General features: G+C 50.4%; 1 protein-coding gene across 2 annotated transcripts in view; it reads left to right on the top strand.

Moving 5' to 3' along the window:
- Positions 1 to 14,427, top strand: part of LOXL2 (lysyl oxidase like 2) — a 63,712-nt gene that overhangs the window by 41,640 nt on the left and 7,645 nt on the right. Inside the window, exons 7-11 of one of the 2 annotated variants that reach the window (XM_054000640.1) lie at positions 3,772 to 3,923; positions 4,967 to 5,134; positions 7,209 to 7,374; positions 8,459 to 8,702; positions 12,617 to 12,732. In XM_054000640.1, the coding sequence (XP_053856615.1) occupies positions 3,772 to 3,923; positions 4,967 to 5,134; positions 7,209 to 7,374; positions 8,459 to 8,702; positions 12,617 to 12,732 (846 nt within the window). Of the gene's footprint in view, positions 1 to 3,771; positions 3,924 to 4,966; positions 5,135 to 7,208; positions 7,375 to 8,458; positions 8,703 to 12,616; positions 12,735 to 14,427 lie in introns of both variants that reach the window. The other variant, XM_054000639.1, reaches the window with a different exon arrangement.

Genomic DNA, 14,427 nt, shown 5'->3' with positions numbered 1-14,427 from the left:
CTTCAGAAACCAAACTCATCCCCAAACTCCAGACACCAAACTCATCCCTAAACACCAGAGGTTTATGCCCAAAAAGAAGACAGAGCACTCCTGGAACTTTATTGGAATAAAGGGAGAGGCCAGGGAGTCTCTCAAATTTTTGGAGGACGCAGACTCCTTTTAACCCTAATTTCCCTCTCTCATTCCCCATTGGCTGAGGTACTTGAGAGGTTCAGATTTCCCAAATCACCTAATACAGACCCCCTTCTAATGTATCCCCCCCTTTGTCTTTTCCTTGTGTCAATCACTGGAATTCCTATGGAATTGATGGTTCCTCCCATTGTTTCTTTCATCTCTCAGGATCCAATTTTATTTATCAGCAGACCCACAGCTTGTTTGTAAAGACAAATCCCTCATTCCTTTCACTGGTGCCCTGAATTAAGGAATGTTCCACCCCCAGGAACATCCCATAATTCAGGGCACGGCGGATTTTTGGGATGTTCAATTTGAGGACCAGGAATTTCTTCCCTAACCTTAATAAGTCTCTTGGGGCCAGACTGGAATTCTGTGACTTAAAAAGATCCCCTGAGAAAAAGCCTGGGGATGATGAGTTTGACCTTTTGCTCAGGCAGCCGTTCCTGAGCAAAAGGTCAAACTCAGCATCCCAGTAATTAATTCTCAACAGCTCATAATTGTTCCAGTAATTAATTCTTAATTATCTCGTCTGCTGCTCTGAAATTCCCTTTGAGTTCTCCAGAACCACACCATGATGTAATGCATTACTAGAAGGTTCCTGGCAAAAAAATAAGTCCTGGAGTCAGACTTCAAACACTCCAATTTAAGAGCAGGACAGTAATTTAGCTCATTATAAATAGAAGGGCATTTGAACAGCTCAGAGCCAGGTTTGGGTTTGGATTTCCTGTCTTTGGGAGTTGGTTTAAATCCCAAAAAGTGGTCAAAGGTGAACTGAAACCATCTGGTGATTCCCACACCCAAAAAAAAAAAAAAAAAAAAAAATACAGCAAACCCTTGTTGTGAGAATAAAACTTTAAAAATTTAATCCAAACCCTTTTGTGGGTTTAAAAAATTTAAACTAAACCCCTTCAAACCCAGCCTTGTTGTGAAAATAACCAAAACAAACAAACAAACAAAAAAGACACCATACCCTTGTTGGAATAACCAAAAAAAGACATCAAGTCCTTGTTGTGAGAATAACAAAAAAAAGATGCCAAACCCTTGGGAGAATTAAAAAAAAAAAAAACAAAAAACACCAAACCCTTGTTGTGAGAGTAAAAAAAAAAATTACACCAAGCCCTTGTTGTGAGAATAACCACAAAAGAAAAATGACACCAAATCTTTGTTGTGAGAATAAAGGAATGGGGGGAAATTTGAGAATAAAGGAATGGGGGAAATTCCTTCAGCTTAGAGAAGGGGAGAGAAGGAACAAACACGTGGGTGTCCTGAGTCTGGGAAGCTTTAAAACTTGACCAAATCCACTGGATTTGCCAAAAACCCTCTTTGTGGCGGGCTGGAATTTGCTGATGTGTTTAAGGGGATGTAGGAAACAGCTTCATCACCCCGGGGCTGCCACGTGAGGGAGGAGAACGTGGAACGCGCTGTTCCTGCCGGATCCCACAGCCTGGAATCTCCCTCTGCATTCCCACACGCTTCCCTTTCCATTTTTTTCCCCTTTCCCTTCTGCTCATCCATCAGTGCTCTCTGTCAGGAGTGTCCCTTGGGATGGGTGATGTCCCTCCAGCAGCCAGAGTGTCACGTTTTGGTTGGAAAAGGAGAATTTTTTTGGCCCTGGATGCACAGGGAGCTCTCCAAGCTCTCCACGCTGTGTCCCTGTTTACACTTCATTCTGTTCCAGCTGCTTCCCAGGGAATTTGGGGTTTCTGAGGGTGCTTTGGAGGAATTTGGGGTTTGAGGGTGATGAGGGTGCTTTGAAGGAGCAGCCTCCCCGTGGGAATGGGAGGTTGGATTTCACAGGCTAAATCAGCTCCCAGTGGCTGAACTGGGAGTCCCAGTTCACAGAATTCACAGAATTCACAGAATTCACAGAATCACAGATGGAAGAGACCTTCAAGATCGAGTCCAACCCAGCCCCAGCACCTCAGCTAAACCCTGGCACCCAGTGCCACACCCAGGCTTTGTTAAACACACCCACGGATGGTGGCTCCACCACCTCCCCGGGCAGGACATTCCAGAACTTTATCACTCTTTCTGTAAAAACTTCTTCCTAATATCCAACCTCTATTTCCCTTGGTGCAGCTTGAGGCTGTGTCCTCTGGTTGTGTCAGTGCTGCCTGGAGGAAGAGAAAGTTAAGACAAAGTGGGAGAGCAGTGCCTTCCACAGAGCTCAGGGTGTGGGAGGAGGATTTATCCACCTTTAATAGACCCAGATTAAACAATTCTCCCTTATTTCCACAAGAGGAGGAGACACTGAGCCCAGAGCTCATGGAAGTGTTGATATCCTGGGAGGGAGAACGTGGAATTAAACTCCAAGGAGTAGGTGAAGGCAAATGTTGGATGGACAGGCCTGGGGTTTTTTAAGTGCAATGGCAGGGGAGGAAATACAATTTTCCTCCCATTTCAACATATTTTGGCTCCATTTCTGTGCCCTCATGTGCCATAATTTCCCCAAGAAGAGCAGCCCTGCCAGGGTTCTCTGGCTCAGAGAGGCCCTGTCCTTGTCCTTTGTCATCTTTGTCATCCTTGTCATCCCACTGGAATGGCTTTGCCAGGCTGGGAATGTTGGCCTGGCTCCCTCCTGCATTCCTGGAGCTTCTCCCTCCAGTTCTGGTCGAGGCTTTCCTCCCCCTCAGCCCTTTGGTGGCTGCAGAATGGCCGGGAAGCGCTGCCAGCTCCAGATGGGAACCACAAACAGGATTTTAATGAGAAAGAGTCAAAAAAAGGACAAGATTCCCATCCTGAGCAGTCTCCCCCAGGAATGGCCTCCCACCCTGTCCAGCTGTGGTGTGAGGGGTGGACACAGGGCAGGCCAAGTTGCCCAAACCCCATTAATAAATTGTGGGTGAAATGAAACCAAATACATTCAATCTCTGCCTTGTTGTTCTTTCTAACCAGTTTTGGAAGCAGCAGCTGAGTTTTGCAGGAGGATCATTCCCTTCCATGCTTTTCTGATGGAAATTCCAATTTTCTGCTGCTGCTCATCTTGGAAAGACCCAAATTATTCCATTTTTCTGCCAGCACCTCGAGCCCATTCTCTGCAGTCGTTCTCTGCTGTTTCCCTCAGTGCCAGAATCCTCCACCTGCCCCAGATTTCTTTTCCTGACTCCTCATCCACCCTGTGGATGTTTTATTCACAGCCAACGTGTCCATGTCCCAGTTCTATGTCAGGAATGTCAGGCCTTGACTGGAAGCAGATTCCAGCACAAAGACCCAGCCAAAAGGTCATGATTTGTGAATCCCTGCAGCTCAAGTCTGTAAATTATGAAACAGTGGAAACTTGGTTTTTCCTGGGATTCTTGCACGCTTGAGTCGCAGAGAATACTGGAAAAAAATTGAAATTATTAACAATAATTTTGCAGATCTTTTGTTTTATTTTTACAAAAAAAAAACCAGTGGATTTTTCCCAAGTTTTGAATTTGAAAAAAATTGAAATTATTAACAATAATTTTCCAGATTTTTTTGTTTTATTTTTACAAAAATAACAGCGGATTTTTTTTCCAAGTTTGGAATGCTGGAGGTCCCTGTGGTGTTCACAACCTGCTGAGGTATTCCCTCACCACACAAAAGGACTTTTCCCTCTATTTTTTTTTCCCCAAGGAATGGGTCCCATCCACCTGAACGAGATCGACTGCACGGGCTTTGAGAAGTCGGTCACGGACTGCAAGTTCAACACCGAGTCCCAGGGCTGCAACCACGAGGAAGATGCTGCTGTGAGGTGCAACGTGCCAGCCATGGGCTTCCAGAACCAGGTGAGGAGCCAAGAGATCCAGGTGTGAGGGAATTTGGGGTGGGAATTCTGGGCAGGAATCATTTCACCCAAGCCATAAGTGTTTAATTCAGGTTTTAACTAAAGAAGGAGGGGAAATGGGGATGAGGGTTCCATTTCATGTGGGTTTTGAGCTCCTCTGGACTCGTCTCAGAGTCCTGAAAATGAGGAAGGCCAGGTTGGATGGGGTTTGGAGCAACTTGGGATGGTGGAAGGTCCCTGCCCGTGGGAGGGCGTGGCACAAGGTGATTTTTAACCCAATTTTCAACCTTTTCCAGCCCAGCCATTCCATGGTTCTGTGCTAACTGCATGAACCAGACACAGATTCCTCTGAGTGCTCCTTCTAAAGGTCTAAAGGAGCAGGGAAGGGCAGCTTTTCCTGGGAATTCCTGCAGCTGATCCAACCTATTGAGCTGCCAGGCTTGGCTGGGCCATCCCCTGCCAAAGTGGGAGAAGAGCTGAACTCCCTGAGCTCAAGCCCTGAGGAGACTCCGAGTGCTCCTCCATTCCTGGATGGTTTCCCAGTGCCTTCCCCTTGAGGAGCCCCTCCTGATCCCACACAAGGATGGGACACGGTGCTGCACCCGAGCTCCCTGAGTCACTTTCCCCATGAAAGCTTTGGGAATGTGTTCATCTTTTCCTGACTCCTCATCCACCCTGTGGGTGTTTTATTCACAGCCAACGTGTCAATGTCCCAGTTCTATGTCAGGAATGTCAGGCCTTGACTGGAAGCAGATTCCAGCACAAAGAGCCAGTCAAAAGGTCATAATTTGTGAATCCCTACAGCTCAATCCCCACAGTTCTCCTTTTTGCCAGTCAGAATTCCCTCTGTGGGAGGGAAATCCCTCACCAGGGTTTCTCCAGCTCTGTGCTAAAGGGGGAGTTTTCTGCTCTGCAGCACCCGGGTCACTTCCCTCTGGGGATATCCAATGATTCCAAAATTTTGGGGGAACAAAACCTTCTTCCCCACCTGTTGCCCTTTCCCTTGGAAGTTTGCTGTGGACTTAGGGGTTCTGTGTCCTGCAGCTTCGCCTGAGCGGGGGCCGCAACCCCTACGAGGGCCGTGTGGAGGTGCTGGCCGAGCGCAACGGCACCCTGAGGTGGGGCACGGTCTGCAGCCACAACTGGGGCACCGTGGAGGCCATGGTGGTGTGCCGGCAGCTGGGGCTGGGCTTTGCCAGCCACGCCTTCCAGGTGAGCCCCTGTCCCACCCCTACCTGGCCTGGGTGGGTTGGGGGTGCTGGACGAGGAGGAAGGGTCATTCCAAAAGGAACTTCAAGGGTTGAGCTGGAAAAGCCCTGAGGGTGAAATCTCAAGGGATGTGGGTTGGGCGTGCTGGAAGAAGGAGGAAGGGTCATTCCAAAAGGAACTTCAAGGGTTGAGCTGGAAAAGCCCTGAGGGTGAAATCTCAAGGGATGTGTGTTGGGCGTGCTAGAAGAAGGAGGAAGGGTCATTCCAAAAGGAGCTTCAAGGGTTGAGCTGGAAAAGCCTTGAGGGTGAAATCTCATTGTACAACGGCCATGGAGGTGGGGATTTGGAGCAGAAGGAGCTGTGGATGATAAGAAGTGAGGGAACTTCATCAGGAACTGGAATGATGGGATAAGGGGGAATGGCTTCCTACTGCCAGAGGGCAGAGTTGGATGGAATATTGGGAATAAATTCTGCCCTGGGGCTGTGGTGAGCTCCTGGGATGGAATTCCCAGAGGAGCTGTGGTTGTCCCATCCCTGGAAGTGTTCAAGGCCAGCTTGGAGCAACCTGGGATAATGGAAGGTGTCACTGGATGGGTTTTAAGGTTTTTAAGGATTTGGTGACAAACCTTCTGCTTCCCTGAATTCTCTCACAGCTCAAGTTTCCCAACATTCCCCAACCCCTGCTTGGGCTGGTGGCTGCATGCAGGTTCTTGTCCCTCCTGAAATGCAGAGCTCAGGTTCAAACTGGTGTCAGGTCTCCTGAAAAAATGGGAATTCTGCTCCTGTAGAGGCTCCAGTGCATCCCTGAGCAGCGTGGCTGGATGCAGCTCCATGAACTGCTGGTATTCCCTGCTCCTGTCCTGCCCCAAACCCTCCCTGCTTCTGCACGGCCAGGAATGACACCTCAGTTCTGCCCCACCCTGGGAGTGTCCAAGGCCAGGCTGGACAGGATTTGGAGCAACCTGGGATGATGGAAAGTGTCCCTGCCCATGGGATGAGCAATCCAAACCATTCCATGACCTCTGCCACCCTGGGCTCATGGACAAATCCCAGCCATTCTCCATGGCCAGGGAGGGATCTGCAGGTCCTCGGGGGACACTCAGGGCTTGGACACCCAGCAGGAAGGAGGCTGGAGCTGCCCACGTGCTGCTGGAGCCACTCCCTGCTCCAGCTGCTTCCTCCAGCTGATTTCCCCCCATCAAACCCCGGGAGCTGAGGATCTCCACATCCCTGAGCGTGGCCTTTCCAACTGCCTGGCTCTGTTGACACAACCCTGAGAGTCCAGCGAGGAAAAGGCATTTTTTCCCTGAGCTGAGGCTGCTGGAATTTGGAACAGAAAAGGCTCTTATGCTGCCCCAGCTCCGGGAGCATAAAGCCCCAGTGTGCAGAACAGGGCAGCCCTGTGTGCTCCCAGCCTTCCCAAACAGCCGGGGGCAACGGGAGCCGTGGGACACCAGGGGTTTCTTTTCCTGGAAACTGCTCCCAGCTTGGACACGGATAGATCTCATCAGATTTTTTTAGGTTCTTTCTTCCCTCCCCTTCTCCCAGGTTTTGGGGTTTGGGAGTTGACATTGTGTCATTCCCATGAGTTTTGTAAAACTGGGGGATGATAGAGAAGCGGAACTTTCATCAGGAACTGGAATGATGGGACAAGGGGGAATGGCTTCCCACTGCCAGAGGACAGAGTTAGATGGGATACTGGGAATAAATTCTTCCCTGGAACAGTGGTGAGATCCTGGGATGGAATTCCCAGAGAAGCTCTGGCTGCCCCTGGATCCCTGGAAGTGCCCAAAACCAGGTTGAAGCAACCTGGGATAGTGAGAGGTGTCCCTGCCCGTGACATGGGGTGGGACTGGATGGGATTCAAGGTTTTTAAGGATTCGGTGACAAAAGTTCTGCTTCCCTGAGTCCCCTGCTCCAGCATCCTTTGGCAAGATCCTCCTGGATAATGTGGGGTCATGCCCTGATCTTCCCTGGTGGGAGAATCCACATTTTAGGCAGGTAAATATTCCCCTAAGAGCCACTAAACCCCAAGGAATGTGTGAAATGCCTTTTCCTGCCTTTTTTTTTTGCCCAGGAAACGTGGTACTGGCACGGGGACGTCAGCGCCGACGACGTGGTCATGAGCGGGGTCAAGTGCTCGGGGACAGAGATGTCCCTGTCCCACTGCCGGCACGACGGGCCCCACGTGTCCTGCCCCAGGGGAGGGGGACGCTTCGGGGCCGGCGTGTCCTGCTCGGAGAGTGAGTAACTCGGGATTTATCCACCTTGGCGTGAGGGATGTGCAGGAGCAATGGGGTGACCTGGATACGTCAAAACAGCGCTGAATTGTAACCCCCAGAGAGGTTCTGGCTGTGGCTGCCCCATCCCTGGAAGTGTTCAAGGCCAGCTGGGATTGTGGAAGGTGTCCCTGCCCAGGGTGGGGTGGGATGAGATAGGATTCATGGGATGGGATCCATGGGATGGGATGGGATTTAAGGTCAACTATTCCCTTATGGTGAATGGTTCCCCCCCCCCCAGGCTTTTCCTACTCAAACTCAGAGTAGGATTAATTTGGATACTCAGGAGAAATTGTTCTTTCTGAGAGTGGTGAAGGGCTGGGATGGAATTCCCAGAGGAGCTGTGCCTGCCCCATTCCTGGAAGTGTCCAAGGCCAGCTTGGAGTGAGCTGGGATTGTGGAAAGTGTCCCTGCCCATGGCAGGGGGCGGAATGGGATGGGATTTAAGGTCCATATTCCCATATAGTGAATTGTTCCCTGCCAGGCTTTTCCTGCAGAAAAGAATTAGATTGGCTATTCAGGAGAAATCCTTCCCTGGGAGGGTGGGGAAGGGCTGGAATGGATTCCCTATAGAAGCTGTGACTGCCCCATCCCTGGAAATGTCCAAGGCCAAGCTGGACAGGGCTTGGAGCAACCTGGGATGGTGGGAGGTGTTGGGGCTGGAAGTGGCTGATCCTTAAAACCCCTTCCCAGCCAAACCATTCCATGGCCCTCTGATTAGCATTGAGTGACTCTGATCAGCATTCCATGTCAGGTCATTCCATGACTCTCTGATTAGCATTGAGTGTCTCTGATCAGCATTCCATGTCAGGTCATTCCATGACTCTCTGATTAGCATTGAGTGTCTCTGATCAGCATTCCATGTCAGGTCATTCCATGACTCTCTGATTAGCATTGAGTCTGATCAGCATTCCATGTCAGGTCATTCCATGACTCTCTGATTAGCATTGAGTGAGTCTCAGCATTCAGTGGCAGGACCATCCTGCACCTCCAGCAGCCACTTTTGGGGTGATTTTATCTAATTTGAACCACCCATTCCTCACTCCAGCCGCCCCTGACCTGGTGCTGAACGCGGAGCTGGTGGAGCAGACGGCCTACCTGGAGGACAGGCCCATGTTCCTGCTGCAGTGTGCCCTGGAGGAGAACTGCCTGGCCAGCTCAGCCCACAACACCTCGCTGACCTCGGGCTACCGGCGCCTGCTGCGCTTCTCCTCCCAGATCCACAACAACGGCCAGTCCGACTTCCGGCCCAAGAACGGCCGCCACGCCTGGGTGTGGCACGACTGCCACCGGTGGGTGCCACACCCCAGGGGGCTCGCTGGCACCCTCCAGCCCCTCCTGCTGCCACGGGGAAGTTTTGGCCCAGTTTTGCCCCGGTTTTGTCCCGGTTTGCCCCTCAGTTTGGTGGTTGTAAGCAACGTTCCCTGGATTTTGGGAATTCTTCCTTCGTTCAGTTCTTTCTTCATTCAGCTCGTAAGCAATTCTGAATTAGTCTGTGCCTCACTCTGAGCTGAGCTTTGATGATGGGCCCTGCTGGGTCCCAGGGCAGGGTTCCAGGGCTGGGATAGGCATTCCCAGGTGTCGTTTGTGGGGTTTTTGTAGGAATTCAGGATAGGCCTCCAGTCCGTGCCCGTGGGTGGAGTGGGGGAAATTGTCTGGGTCTAAAAACAGTCACTGGCACTGGGGAGGAGGGAAAGGAGAGGAATTATTTCTGTCTGAGCTGTGTGAAATGGAAAATGGGGGTTTGGAAGGAGATTGTGGGGTGTGGGGGAAGGTTTGGTTGTGGTGAATGGGAGATGGAGCAGCTCTGCTGGGAGGAAAGGCTGAGGGAACTGGGAATGTTCACCTGGAGAAGGGAAGGCTCCAGGGAGAGCTCAGAGCCCCTTCAGGGCCTAAAGGGGCTCCAGGAGAGCTGGAGAGGGGCTGGGGACAAGGCAAGGAGGGACAGGACACAGGGAATGGCTTCCCACTGGGAAAGGGGAGATTTGGGTGGGATATTGGGAAGGAATGAGGGTGGGGAGGGGCTGGGATGGAATTCCCAGAAGAGCTGGGGCTGCCCCTGGATCCCTGGCAGTGCCCAAGGTGAGTTTGGAGCCCCCTGGGACAGTGGGAGGTGTCCTGTCCATGGCAGGGGTGGCTCTGGAAGGGATTTAAATCCCTTCCAACCCATCCCATGATTTTCTGACACCTGGGAGCTGAGTTTGCACAGACAGGATGTGAGAACTCTGCACCCACCACGTGCAGATTTCCTGAGCTGTTTCTCACCTGGAAAAGGACCCCAAAATGCTGGAATTCTGCATTTTTTTTATGCAGCTCAACCTCACTAAAACTCAGCAGCTGGGAGGTGGTTTTGTGCTTATTTTTGACAAAATTCATCCTATAAATGCATCATTTTTCAAGGAGTTAAGACAGTTTTGGGTAAATTGGGGGGAAAAGGGAGCTGGAGGCCATCCAGGTGCTTTGCTGTGAAATGAGGGCTGGTACAAGGTGGATTTTTCCCTAATTTGAGGTAAAAGGCAGTGAAATAACTCTGTGCACAGCTCCTCTCCTGTTTAAAAACCTGGGGAAACACCAGAGTGGTAAATTTTAAATCTTAGAGTTCTTTATAATCTTCCCAAAGAGCTGAGATGTGCAGGTAGCACTGAAAAAGGGGGAACTTGGAGCAATTTTGGACACAGAGGACGGGAGATGGGATGGGAAAGGGTGAGGAAGAGGCCAGGAGCCATCTGTGCTCCAAACTGGAACCAGTTTAGACGGACAGGGATGAACTCAATCCCTCTTCAGTCTTTCCAGTCTGTGAACAGCAGAGTGTAAACAGCCCAGGGAGTGACTCAGGCATAGCTCAGAAACTGAGTCAGGCTCGAGAAGCTCAAACTCGCATCAAATTCATTGATTTGAGCCAAATCTGCCTCAAGTCAACAGCCCGGCCTCGGCCTTGGGCCTCTGCTTTGCCTCTTGCCCTGGGAGCTCCTGTTTGGATGTGGAAGTAGAATAAAAATGGGAAAGACCCCGAGCAGGGAGTGAAAAATTATTTCTTTCTGGCAGATGGCGAGTTCTGGATTGTTACTGTTTTTAGTGAGGGGAAAAGCAGGAAAAATTTCCTCCCCTTCCCTCTCTGCTCATGCCCCATCTGTAAATCCATGAGCAGTGGTGGTGATGGGAAGTGTTTCAGCCTTGATTATTTTTACAGCTGGAGAGGAGAGGATTTATGCCCGTTTTCCTTCTTTTTTTCTTTTTTTTTTTTTTTTAATTTTAATTCTTAAACAACTAGTTCTAAATTAGACCCTGTCTGTGCCTCACTCTGAGCTGAGCTTTGCTGATGGGCCCTGCTGGGTCTCAGTGCAGGGTTCCAGTGCTGGGATAGGCATTCCCAAATCTGGGATACACATTCCCAGTACTGGGATTGGCATTCCCAGTGCTAGGATTCACATTCCCAGCGCTGGGATAGGCATTCCCAAATCTGGGATGCCCATTCCCAAATCTGGGATTGGCATTCCCAGTGCTGGGATAGGCATTCCCAGTGCTGAGATAGGCATTCCCAAAGCTGGGATGCACATTCCCAAATCTGGGATAGGCATTCCCAGTGCTGGGATAGGCATTCCCAAAACTGAGATTGGCATTCCCAAAGCTGAGGTTGGCATTCCCAAAGCTGGGATACACATTCCTAAAGCTAGGAGAGACATTCCCATAGCTGGGATACACATTCCCACTGCTGGGATAGGCATTCCCAAAGCTGAGATACCCATTCCCAAATCTGGGATAGGCATTCCCAAAGCTGAGATTCAAATTCCCAGAGCTGGGATAGGCATTCCCAAATCTGGGATACCCATTTCCAAATCTGGAATAGGCATTCCCAGTGCTAGGATTCACATTACCAAATCTGGGATAGGCATTCCCAGTGCTGGGATACCCATTCCCAAAGCTGGGATAGGCATTCCCAAATCTGGGATAGGCATTCCCAGTGCTGGGATACACATTCCCAAATCTGGGATTGGCATTCCCAAATCTGGGATAGGCATTCCCAGTGCTGGGATTGGCATTCCCAAAGCTGGGATTTGCATTCCCAAATCTGGGATGGGCATTCCCAAAGCTGGGGTGACACAGAATAGTTTCAGGTCCCACTCCAGTTGTTTCCCTGGATTTGCTCCCAGTTCCAAGGCTTGGCTCAAATCCCAGGTGTTGCATCAGCATCACCCACACTGCTGTGCCCAGCCCTGACCACGTGGAGCCACAGCTGGGATTTAATCTGGTATTTCCAGCCCATTCCTGCTCTGCAAATCCCACGGAGTCCAGCTGGGCTAAAGCTCAGCTTAATTCTCTGCTGAGCCAGCAGTGGGGCTTAAAAATCCCAATGTCCCCTGAGTCCAATGTCGCCCAAACCCTGCTGGGTCTGACTTTGCTAGTCAGGGATCTAAACAGGGACCCTGGGCTCTGTCCTGACTTCTGCCGTGCCCAGCAGTGCTGGAATGTTCCTCAGGCTGGGCTGACACATCCCAGTTTAAAACCAGGAAGTGGCTCCTGGGTGAAAATCCAGCTCTGAGCAGGGTGAAAGAACCTGCTCCAGCTGTTGGTTTTTGCTGATAAATTCACATTCTGCTGCTTAAAAAATCAATTAATAAAAGCAGCCAGGTCTGGACACAGCCAGCTCTGTGTGGAATATTCCTGGGGAATGGTGGGGCTGCTCCAAGGGATGATTTTTTTTTTTGTGGATTTTTTGCCCTTCCTGCCACTATAAAACATTGTGATCCCACAAAAGCTGGAGCAAGGGACTTAATAAATTTCCCAGGCCAGGTTGGACAGGGCTTGGAGCAACCTGGGATAGGGGGAGGTGTCTCTGCCATGGACAGGGATGGAAGAAAATAATCCTTAAATCCCTCCCCACCAAACCAGTCTGGGATTCCATGGAAATCAATCCCAGGAGGCAGCTGGAGGGGTGATGGAGCCACACAGGATTGTCCCCAGGGAATATTTCCTGGGAATTTTCCTCCCCACCCAACCAGTCTGGGATTCCATGGAAATCAGTCCCAGGAGACAGCTGGAGGGGTGATGGAGCCACACAGGATTGTCCCCAGGAAAAATTTCCTGGCTGGAGTTGTCCCACTCCTGCAGCTCCCCTTGGCCCTTCAGCCCTGGTAATCAAGGTGAAATTAATTATAGGGGTAAGTTAATTATCCCTCGGGATGATTGTCCCTGTCTGTCCCCACAGGCACTACCACAGCATGGAGGTGTTCACCCACTACGACCTCCTGAACCTCAATGGCACCAAGGTGGCCGAGGGACACAAGGCCAGCTTCTGCCTGGAGGACACAGAGTGCGAAGCAGGTCTGTGCCAGGGCCTCGCGTCCCGGGAATTTCATCCTCTTCCCAAGGGGGAGACGGCTCCCAGGGGCTGAGCGTGGCCTGGCAGGAGCCAGGAACCAGTCCTGGATGGATGGATGATGGATAGATGATGGATGGATGGATGGATGGATGGATCATGGATGATGGATGGATGGATGGATGGATGGATGGATGGATGGATGATGGATGGATGATGGATGGATGATGGATGGATGATGGATGGATGATGGATGGATGGATGGATGGATGATGGATGGATGATGGATAGATGGATGGATGGATGGATGATGGATGGATGGATGATGGATGGATGATGGATGGATGGATGGATGGATGGATGGATGGATGGATGGATGGATGATGGATGGATGATGGATGGATGATGGATGGATGATGGATGGATGATGGATGGATGATGGATGGATGGATGGATGGATGGATGGATGGATGGATGGATGGATGATGGATGGATGATGGATGGATGATGGATGGATGGATGGATGATGGATGGATGGATGGATGGATGATGATGGATGGATGGATGGATGGATGGATGGATGGATGGATGATGGATGGATGGATGGATGGATGATGGATGGATGGATGATGGATGGATGGATGGATGATGGATGGATGGATGGATGGATGGATGATGGATGGATGGATGGATTCATGGATTCATGGATGGATGGATGATGGATGGATGGATGGATGGATGGATGATGGATGGATGGATGGATGGATGGATGGATGATGGATGGATGGATGATGGATGGATGGATGGATGGATGATGGATGGATGGATGATGGATGGATGGATGGATGGATGGATGGATGGATGATGGATGGATGGATGGATGGATGGATGATGGATGGATGGATGGATTCATGGATTCATGGATGGATGGATGATGGATGGATGGATGGATGGATGGATGGATGGATGGATTATGGATGGATGGATGATGGATGGATGATGGATGGATGGATGATGGATGGATGGATGGATGGATGATGGATGGATGGATGGATGATGGATGGATGATGGATGGATGATGGATGGATGGATGGATGGATGGATGATGGATGGATGGATGGATGGATGGGTGGATGATGGATGGATGGATGATGGATGGTGGATGATGGATGGATGGATGATGGATGGATGGATGATGGATGGATGATGGATGGATGATGGATGGATGGATGGATGGATGGATGGATGGATGGATGGGTGGATGATGGATGGATGGATGATGGATGGTGGATGATGGATGGATGGATGATGGATGGATGGATGATGGATGGATGATGGATGGTGGATGATGGATGGATGGATGATGGATGGATGATGGATGGTGGATGATGGATGGATGGACGATGGATGGATGATGGATGGTGGATGATGGATGGATGGATGGATGGATGGATGGATGGATGGATGGATGATGGATGGATGATGGATGGATGATGGATGGATGATGGATGGATGGATGGATTCATGGATTCATGGATGAATGGATGATGGATGGATGGATGGATGATGGATGGATGGATGGATGATGGATGGATGATGGATAGATGGATGGATGATGGATGGATGATGGATGGATGGATGGATGGATGGATGATGGATGGATGGATGGATTGATGGATGGATGGATGATGGATGGATGG

Source organism: Vidua macroura, chromosome 28 (genome assembly GCF_024509145.1).
Source record: "Vidua macroura isolate BioBank_ID:100142 chromosome 28, ASM2450914v1, whole genome shotgun sequence".
Lineage (NCBI taxonomy): Eukaryota > Metazoa > Chordata > Aves > Passeriformes > Viduidae > Vidua > Vidua macroura.
The sequence above is the reverse complement of the archived record's forward strand: the minus strand, read 5'-3'. Positions and strand labels throughout refer to the sequence as shown.